This window comes from Typopeltis vanoorti, chromosome 3 (assembly GCF_054136105.1).
Source record: "Typopeltis vanoorti isolate ZY-2024b chromosome 3, IOZ_Tvanoo_1.0, whole genome shotgun sequence".
NCBI lineage: Eukaryota > Metazoa > Arthropoda > Arachnida > Uropygi > Thelyphonidae > Typopeltis > Typopeltis vanoorti.
The window spans coordinates 162,047,387-162,072,148 of NC_143551.1; the positions used below are offsets into that span (position 1 = coordinate 162,047,387).

At 35.6% G+C, this 24,762-nt stretch overlaps 1 protein-coding gene across 1 annotated transcript in view; it reads right to left on the bottom strand.

Moving 5' to 3' along the window:
- The window catches only part of LOC150108712 (mitochondrial mRNA pseudouridine synthase RPUSD3-like), a 216,560-nt gene that overhangs the window by 97,075 nt on the left and 94,723 nt on the right, over positions 1-24,762 (bottom strand). Inside the window, exons 4-5 of the mRNA XM_090390945.1 lie at positions 23,905-24,012; positions 16,556-16,646 (exon numbers count right to left, since the gene is read on the bottom strand). Of these exons, the coding sequence (XP_090247071.1) occupies positions 16,556-16,646; positions 23,905-24,012 (199 nt within the window). The remainder of the gene's footprint in view (positions 1-16,555; positions 16,647-23,904; positions 24,013-24,762) is intronic.

The window sequence follows — 24,762 nt, forward strand, 5'->3', positions numbered from 1 at the left end:
AAGTTTGGATATACTAACATAAAAAATTCTTCATATTTAATAGAAGGAACCTTACTAGATGTACTACTGTTTCCTGTAGCCACCACTTTTCTTGAGTCAAAATATACTTTCTGAAGTCTAAAATAAAATTAAGTCACAACCAATGTCCCCTCTAAGCTGGGTGTGCAGAAGCACACTGGTCAAAAAGGGAGTGCACACATGCCTAATAAAGGCATGCACAAAATTTTGGCATTCAGAATTTCTAATTTATAGTCATTAATTTTGGAATGTACTATAAAAGCGAAGTATATGATAAATCATACTTGTCACTTATTTTATTTAGTAATTCCTCCAATGTCTCCTCTCCAATATTACTCAAGGTTAGTTTACAGGTTACAGCTGATTAAAAAACCAATATTATTGTGAGAAATATTACATTAGCAGTTTTAGTGCATTAAACTCTCAAAATATCACTATCAAAGTTAAAGCAGAAAACTGCAAATTCATTTAAATTTTAATGACTGAACAAATGTGCTGAAACATCAACACTGCCATCAAATCAAGAGTTTGTGGCATGTGATTTCTGCTATAGTGGGCATAGGCTAACACACATTGAGTCTGAGACTGGAAACTTGTGTAGAAAATGTTTTTCATATGCATATAGGAAAACAAAAATTAGAGGGAATATTGGTCACAACCAAACTTTACAAACTATCCTGTTAATCGACTGCACCAATTTGACTTTCACTATAGTAATACCACATATAACAAACTTATTTCCTATAACAAATTACTAAAAACCATACAGGTATGACATACTTCTACGAGAAATTCACTATAGCAAACTATCCACTATAACAAACCATTCCTCTGGTTCCTATGAATTTGCTATGCTGAAGGTTAAGTGCAATACCTGTACAGTTGAAGAGATGTTCCTGTAACTTTGTAGGTATGGCTTTGGAGCAAACTCATAGCCTGCTGTCACTAGCCACTAGCAATAAAATGAGTAATGTTTTCCATATCACTGTAGGCATCATCACTATGCATAAGGTAGGAAAAACAACTAGGCTACAAAACAATAACTTCTGACATAACCCAAATAAATTATTATTGCTACTGACTTCATATACTAAAAATGTTTAATCATTTTATATTTGTTTCCTTGTAACTTGACCCTACTATTTCTTACATGCAGCAATAAGCACATCAGCATAGCATACTTCTACTCCATTAATTAAATTCTTTTAATCTGCAAAATAAAATTAAGCTTAATGATAAATTCAAAATTTATGCATTTAGGCAGCATAAAAGTAAATTAAATATATTCAGATGGCTCAAATTTCAATGTGCTTAACAAACTAGTAGAAAATCTTAAAAAGATTTTCTACTTCCTGGTCAAAAAAAAAAAAAAAAAAAGTACACCCAGTAGAGTCAATTGTTGGAAGTTTTTCCACTTGGTTATACTATAAATTAGAGATACCAAGAAATTATATACTTGGTTTAATCCTTTATCCAAGTGTAAGCAAACGAAGTTTGTGCCTGAAGTATTTTCAGGACTGGGGCAACTCTTATATAGAAGCTAATGACTTCACATCACTTGCCTTAGCATCCCATAATGCAAACCACATATCCTTGCAGACATGTATTATGCTATGCATTATGGGACAGGTCGCTACCCAGACCTCAGTCTGGCTCCCACTAATGAGATCTCAATAAAGGTCGAAACCAATCTGGGTAGTGACCCTTCCCATAACGCATAGCATTATACATGCCACAAAGATATATGCTTTGCATTATAGGATACTAAGGCAAGTGATGTGAAGTCATTAGTTTCTATATATGAATTGCCCCAGTCCTGAAAATACTTCAGGCACAAACTTTGTTTGCTTACACTTGGATAAAGGATTAAACCAAGTATATAATTTCTTGGTATCTTTAATTTATAATCAGTAGAGTCATAACCAAAAATGGACTAGCACAACATGCTTTGGAGGAACACTATTTCATCAGATGGAAGAAAGCCAGGCTATTTTACAAATCCCAGTTTACATTAAAGAAACTCTGAAGCAACACAAATTAACTGCAATAAAACTGGTATGATCTTGCATTGAAAGAATGGTAGGTATTAAAGCAATAATTTAAATTAACAATGCCAAGAAATTATATTCTTGTTGAATCCTTTATCCAAGTGTAATCAAACAAAGTTTGTGCATGAAGTATCTTCAGAACTTGGCTAGTAAGGAGGCTAACAACTTCACATTAATTGCCTTAGTATCCCATAATACAAAGCTTCCTACCTAGTTGTTAAGATACTTCAATTACAAATATATTTGCTTATAATTAGATAAATGATTTAACAAGAATATAATTTCTTGGAATCTTTAATTTAATTTATATCATCATCAAATCAAATTCCTGCTATGTACCCTCAAGGGGTGTACAGGATATGATAGTACTACATGAAAAATTTACATCATTATTAATTTCCAATCTACAATTTTCCTCCAAATCAGTCTGTTACTTGTCAAGACTCCAACATTAACAGATCTGATATTTCTATCGTCTAAGGCACTTTGTACCGTATCAATCCACCTATATCTTGGTCTTCCTCTGGGTCGTTTTGCTGCCAACCTGGCAGAGAACACTTGTTTTGCTAATCTTTCCTCGCCCATTCTGTTTAAGTGACCATACCACCTGAGATTAGCTCTGCTAACGCATTCCTGGATGCTGACAATGTCAAGTTCTTTGATAATATCCTCGTTTTTAATATAATATTGCCATTGATGCCACTGTTCACGCCTATAATCTTTCTCATGACTCTCATATCCGGCTCTAGTCTTTGGTAAAGTGTTTTACTTCTGACCCAGCTCTCAGATCCATAAGTTAAAACTGGTTTGAACACTGTCTTGTATACAGCTAATTTAGTGTTCCGACTAATTTCTCTCTTATTCCATATGAATTTATTCAATTGACTTCCCACCATACCAGCTTTGCTGATTCTATTGTCTATTTCTATATTTAATTTACCATCTTCAGTAAAAATCGTGCCTAAATAGATGAAATGTTTTACTTGTTCCACAGGTTCTCCATTCACAACACAGTTGACATTTTCAATGATTCTGCCTATTTTCATTGTCTTTGTCTTTTTATTGCTGATCTTCATATCATATCTATTACAACAGCTATTCTGTTGTAATAGATATATATATAACTATCTGCTATAAGTCTGCAAGATTCAGAGAATCTTGCAGACTTGTAGCGGATTTATTTAGAAGTATAACATCATCCGCATAAAGCAAACAGCTGACATTAACATCTCGAATTCTGATATCATGTTTAATACCACTTTCCTTCATAATGTGATCCATATAGATAATGAATAACAGAGGGGATAATGTACATCCTTGTCTCACACCAGATTTAACATTAAACCATCTTCCTGTACTTCCTTCAATTCTAACTACTGACTTACAACTCAAATAAAGACCAAGTATTGCTTGATATAATGCCCCATTGACACCATATAACTGCAGCGTATTGAATAGCTTCTCTCTTGGCACCTTGTCATATGCCTTTTACAAATCAACAAAACTTAAATACAGATCTTTGTTATATTCCCATGCTTTCTCGACTATTTGTCGTAAAGTGAAGATCTGATCCTGACAGCCTCTATTTGGCCTGAATCCAGCTTGTTCTTCACCAAGCTTTTCTTCCACAACTCTTCTCAACCGTTTCTCAAGTATACTTGCAGAGATCTTGCCAGGAACACTCAGTAGGGAAATACCTCTGTAATTTTCACATGCAGTTTTATTTCCCTTTTTATATATGGGTACTATGAGAGCTCTACTCCAATCATCGGGAATTCGTCCCTCTGTCCAGGCCTTCTGAACAATGCAGTGGGGCCACTGTAAGACTCTTATACCACCATACTTCAGCATTTCCGGTCGAATATCATCTACTCCTGCTGCCTTTCACACATTTCAAGCCTTTGATGGCTTTTTCTACTTCAAGTATGGATATGTATTCCTGACTGCATGCCTGGTCAGTGTTCTTTAGCACTGTGCTGTCATCACTGCTTGTTTCGTTTAGAAGTTTTTCAAAGTAATTACTCCATACTTCAAGGATATCTTTTTCTCCAGTTTTCATTTCACCTTTTTCATCTCTAACTCCTTTTACAGCACTCTTTCCTCCATTCCTAAGCTTCTTCAACAACCTCCAGAATATTTTGCCACCTTCTTGATATTTATTTTCTATATTCTTGCCAAAGTCCTCTCATGACTTTTGTTTAGCTAGTTTTACACAGTGTTTAGCATTCTTGCATTTGTCTCTATATTCTCTAAGAGCACAAGCTGACTTATTTGACAGGAACTTTTGATATGCTTTCTTCTTTTCCTTCACTGCCTCTTTAACTTCCTATGTCCACCAGGGAGTTCTGATTTTTTTATCCTTACAGACAACCTCACCACATGCCTCTCTGGCAGAATCAATCAATGTTTTCTTCAGAGTTTGCCACTGAATCTCCAAGGTTTGATTCCTGTTCTCAAACTCTTTCATTTTTTCTTCAATAATCTTTGTGTATTTTAGTCTACAGTTCACATCTGAGAGCTGCTTAACTTTTATTCGCTTTAAAACTTTCTTACATGTTATTCTTTTCGATATGAAATTCAATTTTATCTTGCTCAAATCTAGATAGTGATCACTTCCAATTTCAAATCCTCTGGTGTCCTGCACCAGGGAGAAAACATCACTATCAACAATAACATAGTCAATGAGACTTTTCTTATTCCTAGCCTCTTCTCTCCATTTGAATTTGTGCACATTTTTATGTTGGAACATGGTGTTAGTGATAACCAGTCCATGTCCTGAGCAGAAATCCAACAGATATTTGCCATTATTATTAGCTTTGCTCTTTTCTCCAAATTTTCCCAAAATATTTTTGTATGTCTCACAATCATTTCCTACTCTGCTATTTAGATCCCCGACAAGGACCAACTTTTCATTTTTCATTGTGTCAGTGGCTTTTTCTTAAGCTTCAAAAAATTCCTCCACTTCTACCTTAGTAGAACCTTCTGTGGGACCATAGGCACAAATAAGTCTCATTGTCCAGTTCCCCATTCTCATATTTGCCCACATTACTCTACTTGAGACTGACTGCCATTCAAGAAGATTAGCCTCGTATTTTGTGTTGAATACTATGGCTACTCCTTCATTTCCTTGATTGTCATTGCCTGAATATAACATTTTGTATTTATTGCTCAGAAAGATCTCACCAGTTTTGGTCTTTTTTGTTTCAGTCACCACGATTATGTCGATCTGGTACTTATCTAATTCCTCAGCTAGCTCCATTTCTTTGCCATTCAGGCTTCTTACGTTGATAGTACTGATATTTAACTCTGGTGATGTTGAGTTGGGGTTTGTTTTCAGATTTGTTCCAGTAGCTAACTTTTCGCTGTTTGCCCTGGTTCCCTGGCAAAAACAACGGGGGGCCTTGTTTAACCGGGCGACGCCCCAGCCGGCATGAAATTTTGTCATGTCGTACCATCATTTTTAATTTTGGTTTAACCAATAAGAATACAATTTGGTCGGCTAAATCCCAAATTGCCAGCCCATCCTCATTCATTCAGTATCCAAGTAGATACCCAACAGGGTGCACCACGAGAAGCTGAGGACTGGACATTAGGTCAGAAGCCCTGGTCGGTTCTCCGCATTCCATTAAAGGCTATGTGGAGGTCTCATCTCAGTTATACAGCTTTGACCCTTAAGCACCCATTTAATTTATAAGCAAGTGATAAAACTTTCAACAGCTAATTCTAAAGCAGTAACTGTTTACATATATGAGCCATGGAAGGGCACAGAGAAAGAGAGAGAGAATAATTTTTTTAAGGAAAAAAGTGGCCAAATGGACATTGTGAATTTTATTATCATCATCAGTTTTCTACCAAGAAACTTACGTCCTCCTAGTGAGGCAACAGCATATATATAAAGGCCTGGTTTACAAGCTTATTTTAATTATTATTTACAAGCTGCTATTTCACATGCTCATTCTAGCATTATCAGAGGTACTTTATCTATACGCAGTCAGTGAAGACAGAGAATGAAATGACCTTAAGAACAACAGTCATGCGCATGGATGGTGACAGTGGTGCTTTTTGTGGAAATTTCTGTTATTAATTCTAATAGGTAAATAGGGTGGTCTACTAAAATCCATGCAAGACCACACCATCAGTTCTACTGAAGCAGTTAACCAGCTTCAGTAGAACTTACACTGATTCCAGGAATAGGATCTCTGATTTAAACTGGGATTTATGAAGTAGCCTGGCTTTCTTTTTTCTGATGAAATGGTCTTTCAGTCTTTCAAAAAGTTTGCTTTGGTTGTCCATAGCCGATGTATTTTTTATGTTTTTTTTTCTAGTCAGGCATACAGGATAGACTTTTTTTGGTCAGGAAAAAAAAAATAATAACATAAAAAGTACACCCAGTAGAGTCAACCAAAAATGGACTAGCATAACATGCTTTGGAGGAACACTATTTTATCAGATGGAAGAAAGCCAGGCTATTTTACAAATCCCAGTTTACTTCAAAGAAACTGCGGAAGTAACACAAATTAACTGCAGCAAAACTCATGTGATCTTGCACAGATTTTGAAGCAATGGCCTATCTACCCATTAGCATTATTAACAAAAATTGCCATGAAGAGTGTTACTGTTATCCTCCATGCATGCGACTGTTCTATTTTTGAAGCCATTTCATTCTGTCTTCAATGACCATTGTTTGATAAAGAATCATGCTAAAGAAACAGCTTGTAAATAATTAATTTTAATCAGAATTATTTATTTGTGTTCCAGTTACTATATAGCTTTTTTGTTGCAGAAACTTTGCTGTGAATGAACTCAGGTATATGACTGCAAATTTATGTGATATTAATATCCTAACAACAAAAGCAATCTGAAATTTGACACTTAACATGATATTAATACCAAATGTCTGAAATTATATGTAATGTGCAAGCTGATGTGTAAAAACTTAACTAGGTGAGTAGTATCAGTTTCAAGTATCTTTAATTTAGTCCCTCAGTATGAACCCTAATTCATACTGAGGGACTCATTACATAACTCATATTCAAAACCATAATTTAGTCCCCTCAGTATGAATTATAAAACTTTTTTTTTTAAGGTAATGTGTTAAATGTATTATGTCTGTCAGTTCCTAATTCTTCCCTAACCAATTTGCTGTTTTGGGGTGGGGCAAAACAAGCTCCCTCCACCTTTGTAAGAAACTGGCTAACTCAACTTCAGTTGAAAATGTCTAAAAAAATAACGACTAGCATGCAACATGGTATCTATGATCTCGCACCCACAGTGGCCAATAACATTTGTTTGGATGTTGCTAATATTCTAACTAAAACCAAATCTCCAAAGAATAACATTCCGCGTAAGGAAATATCAGCACTTAAGAAGTTATATAAGAACAAACAAATTATTGTAACAAAATCAGACAAGAGAAATGCAACTGTTATTATGGACTCAAGCAAATTACCACAGAAAAATTAGTCATCTCCTTAAGGACTCTGCTCTTATCAAATTACAAACTGGAATACTACAAAATCCCAAAAGGAAAAAAGTGTATAAATTATTTAAATCTCTTTGGGATCTTGTCCTAGAGAGATTACCAAAAGAGCTTAAAGTTTCTTATCAGGTCAAACCACCCCAGATATATAGGGTTACTAAAATTCATAAACCTAATACTACCCTTCACCAGCATAGAGAGCCCCCACAACTGTCCAAACATTTATCCAAATCACTTTCCCCTCTCAAATGCAACTCTCTCTCATCTATTAAAAATTCTCTACACTTTTAATAAAAAAAAATCCAGTCTAACAAGTTCATGATCAGTTCTGATATTACTTCACTATTCACTTATATACCTTTGAGAGAGATCCATGATCTCATTACACTACATTTCCACTCTTGACATAACTGAATAACATATTTCAGGTTATTTCATATGGAAAAGAAAAATATACAAAGAGCTAGATGAGACTGCAATGGATCCCCCCCCCCATTTTGAAAACCAAGCACTCAACACACAGCCACACTTAAACCAACAGTTTTGTTGTGCTAGGTTGATGACGTTTGCTATTTTGTCTCATGGTCCAGACATGCTGGATAGATTTTTAGCATCTTAATAGCCAACATTCTAAACAAACTTTACCATAGATAAAAAAAAAGTAACAATTGCCTCCTCTTTCTAGATACACTAATAACATGACAAGTAAAAGGATAATAAGCCTAATGGCTTATTATCCTTTTCCATTTACAGAAAACCCACTCATACAGGAAGGTATTTATTACATAAGCAATTACATCATCACCCTTATCAAAAGTATGACATCATCAAAACACTCACTCATTGAGCCAGGGCTATTTGTTCAAATGACAGCCTATGGCACTGAGCTCAGTTACTTTCTCAACACCTTTTTTAGCCAATGGTTGTAACCCCTAAATAGATAAAATCCTGCATGCACATCCCATCCACCATGCAACCGACACATATATTACAGCAAAACCATTCCCATCCCATACACTAAGGGTACATCTGCAAATATGATCTCCATGTCGCTTTGAAACCTCTCATTAAACTATCTACTTTCATCCATTCTAAAGCTCAACTTTATCTTCTTGTACATCCTGGAGTGTATAAAGTTCCTTGTGCTTGTAGTTTAGTCTACTTTGGACAGACTGATAGATCAGTTAACATCTACCTTGAAGAACACAAAAATTATATTTATGATCAGATGTATGGTAATTCTCGTGGAAAGGCTTAGGAGTTGGTTATGCATTTTTTACTAAGTAATTTAAGGAAATCACATCACTAGGATATACATTAAAATAAATTTTACTATATTTCAATATTTCGGCAACGTCACGTTGCCATTTTCAAGAAACTTAAGAACAAGACACATGCATGCAGGCACAACAAAAGTAAATGAGGAAGAAGCAGGAAGCTTTTATTTCTCCTGAAGTCCTGATGCTGCTCCCTAGCAGGCAATGTTGGTATTCTTGGGCTATTGGGCATAAGGTCTTCTGATGTAGGTTTCCAAAATTTGAGGCAGTCTCGTGCAGCCAAATTTGTTGAGGTTCAGATTGTTTCTTAGGGCTGAAGCTGATTCCATGAAAAGCCTTTCATACTTGTATTTACTACGGTATACTATCGTGGCTTTCTTCCACCGTATTCTATGGCAGGTATCCATTATTCACAAATGTCCCACTCAAAGAATCCTTAGAGCTAATCGAAGCTAAATTTCCTCTCGATATCACAGCCCTTTTTCAGTTCACAATGAACTCGGGCTATTTTGTTTGGGGAGGAAAATTCTACAAACAAATAGAGGGGGATAGCCATGGGTTCTCCACTCTCCCCACCCTTGATCAACTTTTATATGGAGACTTTTGAAGAGAAAGCCTTAAACTCTGCCCCACAAAAACCGACCGTTTGGCTTTGCTATGTTGATGATGCGCTCGCTATTTGGCCACATGACTCCGATGCACTCCTCTCCTTCCTAACACATATAAACAACCAACACCCCAGAATCAAATTCACCCTGGAAGAACTAAAAAACAACTGCCTTCCTTTTTAGCACACTAGTCACCCGCCAGCCTGATGGAACCTTGGTTTTCTCAGTGTATAGAAAACCCACCTATACAAGCAGATACATTCACCAATGATCCCACCACCCCCCCTCGCAACAATATGGAGTCATTAAGACACTACGCAACAGGGCTAAACTTATCCGTTCAAATGACAATGCCCTAACCACAGAACTAAACCACATTCTCAACACTTTCTCAGCCAATGGCTACCCCCCCCCAAAAAAAAAATCCAAAAATTATTGAAACCAGTAAACCACAACCCCCCTCCCCCCCCCCCCTCACAACAAGGATTACTCTAAATCCATCACCATACCCTATATCCGAGGCACCTCGGAAAAAATTACAAAAATCCTAAAAAAACATGACTCAACTTCTTGTTACAGACCATATAAAAAATTGACATCCCTTATTCGCTCTACTAAAGACCAACTCCCCCCCCCACCCCACCCCGACCTACCTGGTGTATACCAGGTCCCTTGCAACTGTAAGCTGTCCTACTATGGCCGACAGCCAAAATCAGAACTTCAGAACACAAGGACTACATCCGGTTTCATCAGTACAGAGCCACTCTGGTCTTGCTGCCCATGCACTGGATACCTGCCATAGAATACGGTGAAAGAAAGCCACGATAGTACACCACAGTAAATACAAGTACGAAAGGCTTTTCATGGAATCAGCTTCAGCCCTAAGAAACAATCCGAACCTCAACAAAATTGGCTGCATGAGACTGCCTCAAATTTGGGAAACCTACATCAGAAGACCTTCAGCCCAATTGCCCAAGAATACCAACATTGCCCTCTAGGGGGCATCATCAGGACTTTAGGAAAAATAATAGCTTCCTGCTTTTTCCTCATTTACTGTTGGTTGTGACTGCGTACACGTGTCTTCTTCTTAAGTTTCTAGAAAATGACGTTGCTGAAATATTGAAGTCTATTAAAATTTATTTTAATGTATATCCTAGTGACGTTGTAATTTCCTTAAATTACATGGTAAAAATAAAACATAAAAAAAAGATGTATGATAAGTCAGAATTGGCAGACTGTAATCTGGATAATCCTTCACATAGGATTAGATGGAGGAAAACAGTGATATTACATAGAAATCGTTATAGGTCTGAGAGACTGTTTTTAGAATCTACCAGATACAGAGCCCTCACTCAACTTCAACAAGCATGGATGCATTAATTTGCCGAAGACATGGAAGACTGTCATTTTGAGACCTGATCACCAGTCTTCTACAAATTAACGTTATGGTCATCCAGCTCATAGAGGGTGCCACATCATCATCATCATCATCAAATTCCTGACATGTACCCTCAAGGGGTGTACAGAATATGATAGTACTACATGAAAAATTTACATCATTACTAACTTCCTATCAACAATTTTCCTCCAAATCAGCCTATTACTTGTCAAGGCTCCAACATTATCAGATCTTATATTTCTATCGTCTAAGGCACTTTGTACCGTATCAATCCACCTACATCTTGGTCTTCCTCTGGGTCGTTTTCCTGCCAACCTGGCAGAGAACCCTTGTTTTACTAATCTTTCCTCGTCCATTATGTTTAAGTGACCATACCACCTGAGATTAGTTCTGCTAACGCATTCCTGGATGCTGACAATGTCAAGTTCTTTCCTAATATCCTCGTTTTTAATATGATATTGCCATTGATGCCATTTGTTCACGCCTCTAATCTTTCTCAGGACTCTCATATATGCAGTCTCTAGTCTTTGGTCAAGTGTTTTACTTCTGACCCAGCTCTCAGATCCATAAGTTAAAACTGCTTTGAACACTGTCTTGTATATACCTAATTTAGTGATGAAACTAAATTTATTATAGCTAATTTAGTGTTCTGACATTTCTCTCTTATTCCATATGAATTTATTCAATTGACTTCCTACAATACCAGATTTGTTCATTCTATTGTCTACTTCCATATTTAATTTACCAACTTCACTAAAAATCTTCCTAAGTAGCTGAAATGTTTTACTTGTTCCACAGGTTCTCCATTCACAGTGCAGTTGACATTTTCAACAATTCTACCTATTTTCATTGTCTTTGTCTTTTTATTGCAGACCTTCATACCATATCTATTACAACAATTATTCCATTTAGTCAGGGAATCTTGCAAACTTGTAGCGGATTTATTTAGATGTATAACATCATCCATATAAAGCAAAGAGCTGACATTAACATCTCCAATTCTGATATCATGTTTAATACCACTTTCTTTCATAATGTGATACATATAGATAATGAATAACAGAGGGGGATAATGTACATCCTTGTCTCACACCAGATTTAACATTAAACCATCTTCCTGTACTTCCTTCAATTCTAACTGCTGACTTACAATTCAAATAGAGACTAAGTATTGCTTGATATAATGTCCCACTGACACCATATAACTATAACGTATATCGAATAGCTTCTCTCTTGGCACCTTGTCATATGCCTTTTCCAAATCGACAAAAATTAAATACAGATCTTTGTTATATTCCCATGCTTTCTCGACTATTTGTCATGAAGTGAAGATCTGAGCCTGACAGCCTCTATTTGGCCTGAATCCAGCTTGTTCTTCACCAAGCTTTTCTTCCACAATTCTTCTCAACCGTTTCTCAAGTATACTTGCATAGATCTTGCCAGGAACACTCAGTAGGGAAATACCTCTGTAATTCTCACATGCAGTTTTATTTCCCTTTTTATATATGGGTACTATGAGAGCTCTACTCCAATCATCGGCAATTCATCCCTCTGTCCAGGCTTTCTGAACTATGCAGTGCAGCCACTGTAAGACTTTTATACCACCATATCACCATATCAGCATTTCTGGTCGAATATCATCTACTCCTGCTGCCTTGCCACATTTCAAGCCTTTGATGGCTTTTTCTACTTCAAGTATGGATATGTATTCTTGACTGCATGCCTCGTCAGTGTTTTTAATCACTGTGCTGTCATCACTGCTTGTTTCATTTAGCAGTTTTTCAAAGTAATTACTCCATACTTCAAGGATATCTTTTTCTCCTGTTTTCATGTCACCTTTATCATCTCTAACTCCTTTTACATCACTCTTTCCTCCATTCCTAAGCTTCTTCAACAACCTCCAGAATATTTTGCCACCTTCTTGATATTTATTTTCTATATTCTTGACAAAATCCTCCCATGACTTCTGTTTAGCTAGTTTTACACAGTGTTTTGCATTCTTGCATTTGTCTCTGTATTCTCTAAGAGCACAAGCTAACCTATTTGCCAGGAACTTTTAATATGCTTTCTTCTTTTCCTTCACTGCCTCTTTAACTTCCTGTGTCCACCATGGAGTTCTGATTTTTCAATCCTTGCAAACAACCTCACCACATGACTCTCTGGCTGAATCAATCAGGGTTTTCTTCAAGACTTGCCACTGAATCTCCAAGGTTTTCTGGTTCTCAAACTCTTTCATTTTTAATTCAATAAACTTTGTGTATTTTAGTCTACAGTTGACATCTGTGAGCTGCTCAACTTTTATTTGCTTTAGAACTTTCTTACATGTTATTCCTTTCAATATGAAATTCAGTTTTATCCTTCTCAAGACTAAATAGTGATCACTTCCAATTTCAAATCCTCTGTACTCTGGTGTCCTGCAACAGGGAAAAAACATCACTATCAACAATAACATAATCAATGAGACTTTTCTTATTCCTTGCTTCTTCTCTCCATGTGAATTTGTGCACATTTTTATATTGGAACATTGTGTTAGTAATAACCAGTCCATGTTAGGAGCAGAAATCAAACAGGTATTTGCCATTATTATTAGCTTTACTCTTTTCTCCAAATTTTCCCAAAATATTTTTGTATGTCTGACAATCATTTCCTACTCTGGTATTTATATCCCCAACAAGGACCAACTTTTCCTTTATCATTGTGTCAGTTGCTTTCTCTAAAGTGTCAAAACATTTCACCACTTCTACCTTAGTAGAACCTTCTGTGGGACCATAGGCACAAATAAGTCTCACTGTCCAATTCCCCATTCTGATATTTATCCACATCACTCTACTTGAGACTGCCTGCCATTCAAGATTAGCCTCGCATTTAGTGTTGAATACTATGGCTACTCCTTCTTTTCCTTGATTGTTATTGCCTGAATATAACATTTTGTATTTATTGCTCAGAAAGATCTCACCAGTTTTTGTCTTTTTTGTTTCAGTCATCCCTATTATGTCGATCTGGTACTTATCTAATTCCTCAGCTAGCTCCATTTCTTTGCCATTCAGGCTTCTTACATTGATAGTACCGATCTTTAACTCTGGTGATGTTGAGTTGGGGTTTGTTTTCAGATTTGTTCCAGTAGCTGACTTTTCGCTGTTCGCCCTGGTTCCCTGGCAAAAACAAAGGTGGCCTTGTTTAACCGGGCGATGCCCCAGCCGGCATGAAATTTTGTCATGTCGTACCATCATTTTTAATTTTGGTTTAACCCATAAGAATACAATTTGGTCGGCTAAATCCCAAATTGCCAGCCCATCCTCGTTCATTCAGTATCTAGGTAGATACCCAACAGGGTGCACCACGAGAATGTGAGGATTGGACATTAGGTCAGAAGCCCTGGTCAGTTCTCCACATTCCTTTAAAGGCTATGTGGAGGTCTCCTCTCAGTTATACAGCTTTGACCCTTAAGGATGCTTAAGATCCTTAAGGGTGCCACATAAGGACATTAATTCTGTATCAATTATAATTTGAATTGTATCCCACATTTATTTAGTTCAGTGCTGTTACTTGTTACAGATATGATTGTGCTCTGAAGATAATGGATAGGAAAAACCAACAAAATATTAGTAAGTTTAATAAATGAATTTTTTCCTCTTCATCATCATCATCAAATTCCTGCCATGTACCCCAAGGGGTGTACAGGATATGATAATACTACATGAAAAATTTACATCATTACGAACTTCCTATCTACAATTTTCCTCCAAATCAGTCTAATACTTGTCAAGACTCCAACATTATCAGATCTTATATTTCTATTGTCTAAGGCACTTTGTACCATATCAATCCATCTATATCTGGGTCTTCCTCAGGGTCATTTTCCTGCCAACCTGGCAGAGAACACTTGTTTTGCTAATCTTTTGTTAGATCCTGAATGAAGGAATCTTGCAAAGAAATCATTCATTCAAGGTCTAACATACTAAACTACACAAACAAAGAGAAATACCTACACATCAGCTGAAATTAAAGTGAAACCTCTTCACATATGTAGAAAATTGCATTTTATTTTATGTACCATATATTTTAATCTATTGTGATGATACCAAAATCGAATTAGAGATTTTCTTAAAAGAGGAATTTGTTAATATTATTTAAGCCTCACTTTAGCTGTATAGAATGACTGTGAGTCACCAGATAGATATTAAGTAACAATTCATAGACATATACAACTACATGTCCAGCATAACGCCAGAGGCAGTAGCTTAAGCGAAAAGTAAGTCGACGCGAATTCTGTGAATACAAGAGTATAACAGCAAAGGGGAGAGAAAGGGATGAACCCAAGGGGAGAAAAGATATAGGTCGTGTGCAAAGGGGACGCTCGAACGAAGAAGGGGAGGAGCACCGTATCGGTTCTTGTCTTATCGTTTTTCTTGGTTCCTGGTTCGGAAATTAGCCGGTGGTTCAAGTAAGGGGGATGAAGCGTCAGTGCTACGATGTCGGATGGCGAGTTTTCCTGATAATGTTGTAGGATTCCACTCAGAGCTGAAGGTGAAATTTTCCAGCCCTAACAGAATCGAGCCCTCGCTGAAGAGTCCCATCGAGAGGAATAGAGATGTTTCCTGAGATGCAAAGAATCGAGTCAGTGATCGGCAGTAATTACGAAGATAGCATAGCCCCTACGCTGGCATAAGGACAGCCAATAGACAAGAGGTAACCAAACATACACATGGTGCTGAAAGACATCAGAAAAAGTTCGGTAAAGTAGAATTACTCTGTTTTGTGTTTAGAATTCCTTAGAAGAGAGAAAATTACTTGTGAATGTAAATTATGAACATTATTCTAAAGAACCCTGTGGACAGACTCTAATTAGAATGTTAGCCTCCTTTTGAGAATAAGAAGAATTGTTTGGAAGAGGTCTTTTGTGTTGTATGTGATTGATTTGATATAACGAGATTAGGACTGTAGAACCATAGTAACTGAATAACATTGGAATGTTAGTTATATTATCTTATGAATAGCTTGCAGAAGGGAATTTTAGCTTAACACCATATCATTTGCTATTTATCCCAATTATCATTCACTGTGTCATACATGCTTTATAACCTTTGATTTAAATTTAAAGTGTGTTGATCTTTTAACTCGAGTTTCCTTATTTAGTATTGAGATAAATTGAATGCCTGAATTTCTTTAGTGTATTTTGCTTTGATAATCCAATAAACATGATTTATTTGTCTATACCTGAGCCATTCCTGATTACGATTCCGAATTACCACTTATAAAAATAGAACCTCTTTTGACAGGAAGGAATTAGAAAGTGCATATAATCATAGATTTTGGTCACGACTGCAGTCGTCTGAATCTATACAGCCTTATTAAAGTAAAATATAGTATAAGAACACCTCAGAATCTAGTATTGTCTCCCTGAGTAAGGATCTTTTCTGCTATAGGATACTGGCTGGCGCAGCATGATATAAATTTGCCATTATCCGAAGAGGAAACAATCCTAGATGTAAGCATATTAGGCCTGATATCTGAAGAAGTAAAATAGCGATTGAAAGATAGAAAGGGAAGATATAAAATAAGAAAAACAATGACATAACACTTTCCTCACCCATTCTGTTTAAGTGACCATACCACCTAAGATTAGCTCTGCTTTTGGTGTTGTATCATGAAGTTCTATTATAAGCAGTTAAAGTAAATAATTTCAATAATTACTAAACAAAGAATAAGTGTAAAAATAAGATTACCTGCTTTTGATTTTTATGTTCTATATCTATAAATTGAATACCAACTCTTTCTTTACCCAGATGAGAACTAGGGTAACCTTTTGTTAACAACCTAGAAAGGAATTAACAAGATTAATATAAATCCAAATTAGTGGATTCACATATCTATAAGAAGTTCATCTATAAATCTGAAATTTAGGGAGGGAAGGAGAAAATTTCAAAACTTCAAACACTTCAGCATCAATTTTTGTGTTTATTTACCTCATTATTTACAGCTAACATATAACAGACAATTCAGAAATCTGCATTATTTTATTTTGGTCAAAAATTCAACATAAGGAAAGACAGGGAAGACAGGCTACAACACTAATAATTGCTAGAGATAAGAAATTGCAGAAAGCTTCATCACTGTCATCAATTTTCTGATATATACCCTCATCACAAGGCTGTATGAGATACTATGATAATTCTTTCAACAATTTCCCTCCAAAGTCGATCCCTTTTCAGCACACTATTATTGTAACATCTTATATTTCTCTCTCTAGAACACTTCTGACTGCATCAATTCACCTCTGAGTCTTTTTTCTGACATCTTGGCATCAAACACCTGTTCTGCTAATTTCCTCTCCCATCTCCATTTAAGTGACCATAACACCTTAGATTAGATCTACTCATGCATTCTTAAACTAAAATTGTCAACTTCCTCCCCAATATCTTCATTTTTAATATGATTGGTATCTACTCATTTCCCTATTTTTTCTCAGAACTCTCACATCTGTGGTCTGAAGTCTGATTAAGTGTTTTATTTCTAATCTAGCTCTCACATTCACAATTTGTTTAAACACAATTTTGTAGTAATAGTTTAGTATTTTGACTAATTTTTCCAATTTCACATAAATTTATTCCACTGATTCCCCACCATACCAGCTTTGCTTATTCTGTTGTCTATTTCCAAATGTAATTTTACCATCTTCACTAAAAATTGTGCCTAAATAACTGAAATGTTCTATAGGTCCTCCACTGAGAATGCAGCTGAAGTTCTCTATATTCCAGCCAATTTTCACAGTTCTGGTCTTTTTATAGCTCATTTTTCATACCAAATTTGTTACAGCTATTATTCAATTTAATTAAAGAATCCTGGAGACTTGCACTAGTTTTCTTTTTAGGCGTGCACTATGATCTTTATAAAGCAAAGAGCTATTCATATTTAATACCATTTTCTTTCATAATGTGATCCATATAGATGATGAATATGAGTGGAAATAGTGTGTATCCTTGTCTCACAGTGATTTTATTTATATTAAACCATCTTCCAGTAGTTCATTCAATTCTAACTGCTGACTGATAATGTAAATGTTCCTTTTATACCATATAATTGTAGTGTTTTGAAAAGCTTTTCTCCTGGCACCTTACAAATATGCTTTTTTCAAGTCTATAAAATTTATGTAAAGATCCTTGTTATACTCCTTACTGTTATTTGTATTGTACTTATATTATTCGTCATAAAGTGAAAATCTGATTCTGACAATCCCTATATTGTCTGAACCCAGCTTCTTGTTGTTGTTCTCCATGTTTCTCTACAACAATTTTTCATAGTTTCTTCACAAGTATGCTTATGTAAATTTTACCTGGCACACTTAGCAGGGAAATTCCTCTATTATTCTCACATTCAGTTTATTTATCTTTTTTTTATAATGGAAACTGCAACAGCTCTACTACAATCATCCAGAATTCAACCTTCTAACCAAGCCTTCTGTTGGCCACTGTAAAACTTAAATAACTATATTTGAGCAATCATGGTTGAATATCACCTATTCCAGTTGTCTTTTCCCATTTCAGATTTCTGGTGAACTTTTCTTCATCAAGTATTGACATATACTCCTGACTACATTCTACTTGAATGGAGAAAGCAATGATACAAATAAAATATATGACTATTTTCAAAATATATAGACCACCTTCAAGGTGGTCTATATATTTTGAAAATAGTTCTACTATTTAACTGTATTTTGCCATGTGCTATCTTTTAATAGGCCAATAATATTTTCTTCTTATTGTTTAATATACTGTGATCTCTCAATTATCTAATCCTCAATTAGTTGAAACCTCAGTTAATTAGTACTTGAATGGATTATCATGTAAAGTAACTCCCAAAAGTATGTGTCTATAAATTCAGTTAACTACAGACTCATAATATCAGCAAATCTATTTTTCCAACATTGCCGGATAACTAAGAATTCACTGCAGAGAGGGAGAGAGAAAGATCAGTTTAATGGTGAGCTTATGTCTTTGTATAAAGGCAATAACACATCCCTGTAATAAATTTTAATGGCTTATTATTCTACACCTCAAAATCAATGAAAAAGTTCCTAATAAACATGGCCTGGAAACCTCAGATTTCTGAGATGTGAGGTTTACTAATGTAATGGCAGCATTCATGCTGACAATTCTGAAATGCAGATGGAAGATAAAATGTGAAATAAATCCATGGAAAAGAAACACTACAGAATGAATGTACCTCCCAATATGTGTTCAAAAATTACCTCCATTGCCAGCCACGCAGCCAGTGGGATATCTCACCACTGACAGCTTCGTTCAATTAAAAGCTCCTGACTGGAGTAGAAATGTAAAAATTCATTGTAAAATATTCATGGATTCACCTATCTCAAAGAAAAAAAAAAAGACTTATATACCATAATTGTTAATGCATTTTTATTCTCCAGATGGTAGTTGATCTGCAAGTCTTTTATAATGAATACTCCAACCATTTGTGTGTTTTTTAAAAAAATCCTTCCCCTAATCCACAACCTCTTCAGGATTTGAGGAATACCATCACTATCTCCTATATCTGGAATACATCCAAAAAAATAGCCAGCTCTTTAAAAAAATACAATCTCTACACAGCTTTTAAGCTCCATCTGAAATTGTTCCACTAAGGACCAGATCCCTCCTCTAAGTTCCTGGTCTATATAAAGTTTCCTATTTTCCTACAAGTTGGCATATTATGGGCAGACAGGTAGATCAGCCAACATCTACACATCACAAAAAACATCTGTGATCATGACTGTTGTCAGTACAGCCTTGTGGACCATGCACGGTGTAAAATTTGATGCAGCGTAAATTTCTCCATTTTTATTGCATCGACGTTTACAGGGGTCACATCCAAAATTCACAAGAGTAAACTTGTAATTTTCAATGTAAATAATACTAAAAGCCCATGTATTAAAACCCAGAGGAATTAGAATGATAAATTGTGTAAACAGAAGATGTATGAATGTGTTAAGTTCAAGGGTAATGCCTTAGAAATCGGAAATATATTGTAGTTTTCTATGTAAATAATACTAAAAGCCCATGTATTAAAACCCAGAGGAATTAGCATGATAAATTGTGTAAATAGAAGTTCAAGGGCAATGCCTTAGAAACTGGATATACATTGATGTCAGTATTTAGTATAAAATGTAAAAGAAACCTGCCAGTCTGATACCACCTTCAAGGTCAGTGTTAAAAGGGGAGGCATACGTCTAACATGGCTACGCCATTCATTTAATAAGATTAAATGTGCACTTCAGGGAGAGCTAGAAGTCCGCATTTAAGAGAGAAGGTCAAGAATTTGTGCGGGAATGTTCAAAGGTCTCAAACCTTTGTCCAGGATCCCACGAAAACCAAATATAAGGCATCATAGAAAAATTATTGACACCAGGAGAAGAAAAAGGAGGAAAAGAGGAGAGAGTATCATCGATCCACGACTTTCATCCCGTTCGGATGGTGCTGAGATGGACAGCCCAAGGAGCCGATTAATTACTGTGGGAGCAGCAGAGCTAGACCTAATGCATTGCCAATGGAACATCCTGCATGACGCCTCGACTGTAAGACCTTCGCCCGAGTCTATAACACTGGGAAAATTGTGCTCCAGTTTCCGCCAGCCATTCGTTGATGAAATGTCGGTGTTCATGAAATCTCCAAGTGAAAGTCCAAAAACTGATACAGAAAAGAAGCCAGGAAATCTGTAAAGGAAATGTGAACAAGTGCACTATAGAGAAAAGGAAGTCACGTGAGTTTATTTTCAGTGTAATTTTATCTGTTATGAGAGACTGTTTTAAAAGGACAGATAAGTTTATAGAGTAACTATATATAGAGTTATTATATATAGTGTGGAAATAGTTTGCATAAAGAAAAGTTTATATAAAGTGAAACCTGGAATTTATAGTTATAGTTAACAAGGCATGATAATTCCTAAATTGTAAATGAGCTGATAGTTTTCTCTTTAAGTTATTTAATGATTTGTATTATGTTGCATGCGTACATAAATGTTCTAAAGGAAGTTTTCCTCTAAAGTGTTAAACTTAAAGTGGAGTAAGAAGTAATTCATTAATGTGTAAATTGTATGATTGTTTCAGTATAAATAAACATGTTTGTTTTATTTACAAAGAGTGCTGCCTGATCTTTTACGCAATGCACTGTTTCCAAATAAATGCGATCCTGTGAGCGGGGAGTTTACAAATAGCTACAAATTGAAGTTAAGTGTTAGCCACGACTGTAAAATATTATTAAGAAGGGCCTTAAGATAGAAAGCAAACTTCACTGGAAGTATTGATATTTCTTATACCACAAGGAGACCGCTGGTGGCGCAGTCGTTATATCAAAAATAAATTTCTAGTGATCTCTGGTATAAGTAAAGAATACTGAAAGTAGAGCAAGAATACAAAAGTTAATAGAGTACATGAAAGGATTAGATGAAGTTAAAAGAGGGATTAAATAAGGTTAATGAAGAATAGAGATATAGATGAAGTAAATCGATGTATAGAAGAAAATAAAAAAATAAAATATAGAAGTAAAGTAAAGCTAAAGTAATTAAATAATAAGTATTACAAAGTATACGATGGAGAACTTCAAAGGCACAATAAATAATGAGTTTACAATAAGACTAGATTTTACAATAGACATAGAGAACTACAAAGATGCAAATATGGCCACAAACAAATAGAGCAACATTTTACAATGGGATACTGCTCATAGGATCAACTGGAAAAAATCAACCATGTTCCATCACAGCAAATTTAGAAAAGAAAGACTGTTTTCAGAATCTGCAGCTGCCCTCAAAAATCAGCATAATTTAAATAAATACAGATGCAAGAAACTCTCAAAATCTGGGGAACATTAATTCTTCAACATCTAAATTTACAATCGAGGCCTCCTACAGACACCTCACCTAGTTAGGACTTTAGACTTACATCCATGTGTTTCACTTAGTTTTATGTTGCCTTTGTGGGTGTGTTAGTGTTAGTTTGTACTCCCTGATGATGTCTCTGTGACTGAGATATTCTGAAGTAAAAGAATATTGGAAGAATTAACAGTTTTTAATCCTTTCCCAGTATTAATTTTACTCCATTGAATCTCCAATGTGATATCCAACCATTCAAGATAATGCAGAGTAGTATGCATTTAAGTTCGACATGTTCCTGCAATTCATCAGCATTCCCCACTGGGGTAGAGTATACCAGTGATTTCAAATAGTTTCACAAATATAAAATACACAGGATTTTAGCTCAGGTGAGGCCATATGATTGATCAACCTTGATTGATCCATCATTCAAGAAATATGTGATCAAAATACAAAATGTGAGATGCCTAACATGCATGAACTACATGCTTGACTGAATATTTACATGTGATTTTTCCATTTCATTATATGTAAGGGGTTTTTATCAAACAGTTATATGTGGATCTGTTCTCCATCCCTCCAACCTCTTTCATTTCCTGGTGGTGCAGGAACTGCATTACATTTATAAAAGTGGTGAAGAACAGAAAATGAGAGCATGGAATTTGATAACCAGGGAAAGCTTTATGCATTTCTATTGGCATGTCCACAATAACAGTACATATCAGCCAATTCAATAAATGCAGTAACAGCAAATAAATCACATACAGTAGATGCTCGATACAGTGAATCCCTATGGATTATAGAAATAGTTGGTTATAGTGTGAGGATTGATATAATGAATTTGAGAAAAAGATTGATCCCTACCCTCCATTGTATCAGCTGCCTTCTCTAATGTATCAAAAAATTCCTTCATGTCTTCCTTAGTAGAATCTTCTGTATGACCATAAGCACAACTATGTCTAACTGTCCAATTACCCATTCTGATATTTGCTCACTTTTTATATTGATGGTGCCCAACTTGAACTCTGCTGATGTTGAGTTGGAGTTTGTTTCAACAGCTGCTTCCCACCCCCACCTTTTTTTTTTTTCTGCTTCCTTAATGAAAACAGAAGGGGGTCTTGTTTAATGGAATGACTTCATCGTAATTTCTTGATAGGTTGATGTGCTGTAGACAGATGGGAGAGGATTCAGTTCAGTGTCAATAAGGTGGGGAAATGGAAAGCAGCAGGTTAAAACCATAAAAGAATCAAAAATGATAAAGGTGACATGAAATATTGTCTATTAAAGATTGCTATTAGTGGAACTGCATTCCTTGCCTGGAGATGGATGAGCTGAGGTACCAAGGAAGGAAGAAAATGGTGGCGGTGGATAAAGGACAACAGCTGTGAATGCCACCCATAGGATTTACAATGAGGACACTCGAAACTGAGATAAAAATACAATGGTATACAAAGAGATGCATGATCAATTCCATTATATATGGAATTGATCATGCAACATAAAATAATGTATACAGATCTGGTCACCCAAATGAAATGCTGGAGTAGACACAAAAAAGTGAGTAACTATAGGTATCAGGAATGCAAGCTAATTGGCATGAAGATAAACTGAGTGCATATGATTTACAAAATGCTCAGCAGACTGAGATTCATAAATTGGTGAGATAAGCTGACAAGACAGATGTAGCCAGTATATTGCATAAGACATGTGTGATTAGGAGAACAAGAGTTCACATTTTTAGAAGATTTGTAAAGGTGCTATGACCAGGGGGAGTGAAGTATATTCTTCATATAGAGTAGCAAGCAAAATTCATATACACTGCAGGAATGGCAGTGTATTTTGCTTGTAACTGCAGCTTTGAAAGAAGAGGGGTGAATCATTAAGTACACTGATGGATCTCCCACAAGGAATCTAGTGACTCAATGGAGGCCTAAAAAAGATACATGGCATCCAACAAAGATTGTGATTCATTAACTTCACATCTACTCCAGTTCATTCATTATGAAATGCATTCCTTTTAGGATTCATCGCCATAACAATAAGATAAAATAGAAAACCATTTAAAATGTAAAAGTGTAATTATTAAATATTATATTATTAAAGGAATTTTTCAGAAAAATTTCATGTGCCGAGTAAATGAAGAGAAAAAAGTACACTAACTGATAAATATTACAACAGAAACTTCAATTAAGGAAAACTTGAAGATTACCAATAAATAAGATGAGGTTGCATTCCTGCTCTTGAGGTACGATAAGAAGTTGCTATTTTCTTTCTAGTGTCTTCTTTAGAGCTCAATAGTAATACACCACTAGAAAACCTACAAAAAAAAAAAAAAAAGAGAGATTTTACATATATGTATCATTAAAGTTTCTTAAAGAACAAATACATGTATACATTTTTTTCTCTCTCACACATACACAAAAGAAAACTTTACAGATGATGTTAGTCTTCTAGACTAACCTCTATCTTATACCAACACTAAACTCAATATACTTAAGTCTAGCATTTATGATGGTATGCCTACTCAGAACATACACAAATTGTTCCATAATAAACTGATAACATAAGAATATAATATAAATAGCAAATCACCAAATAAATATTAGTTCATCCTGATTAATATTCTTAAATTTCATATTCTTAAAATTTGGGGTGCCTAAGGGTCAAAGCTATATAACTGAGAGGAGACCTCCACATATCCTTTGGGGAATGCAGAGAACCGACCAGGGCTTCTGACCTATCTGTTCAATTCTCACTTTCTCATGGTGCACCCTGTTGGGTATCTACATGGATACTGAACGAATGAGGATGGGCTGGCAATTTGGGATTTAGCCGACCAAATTGTATTCTTACTGGCTTAAACCAAAATACACAATGATGGTACAACATGACGAAATTTCATGCCAGCTGGGGCGTCGCCTGGTTAAACAAGGCCCCCATTGTTTTCGCCAGAGAACCAGGGCGAACGGCGAAAAGTCAGCTAAAGTTAAAGATCCATACTATCCAGAGTTAAAGATCGGTACTATCAACATAAACCTTAGCTAGCTCCATTTTATAAAACAGAGCT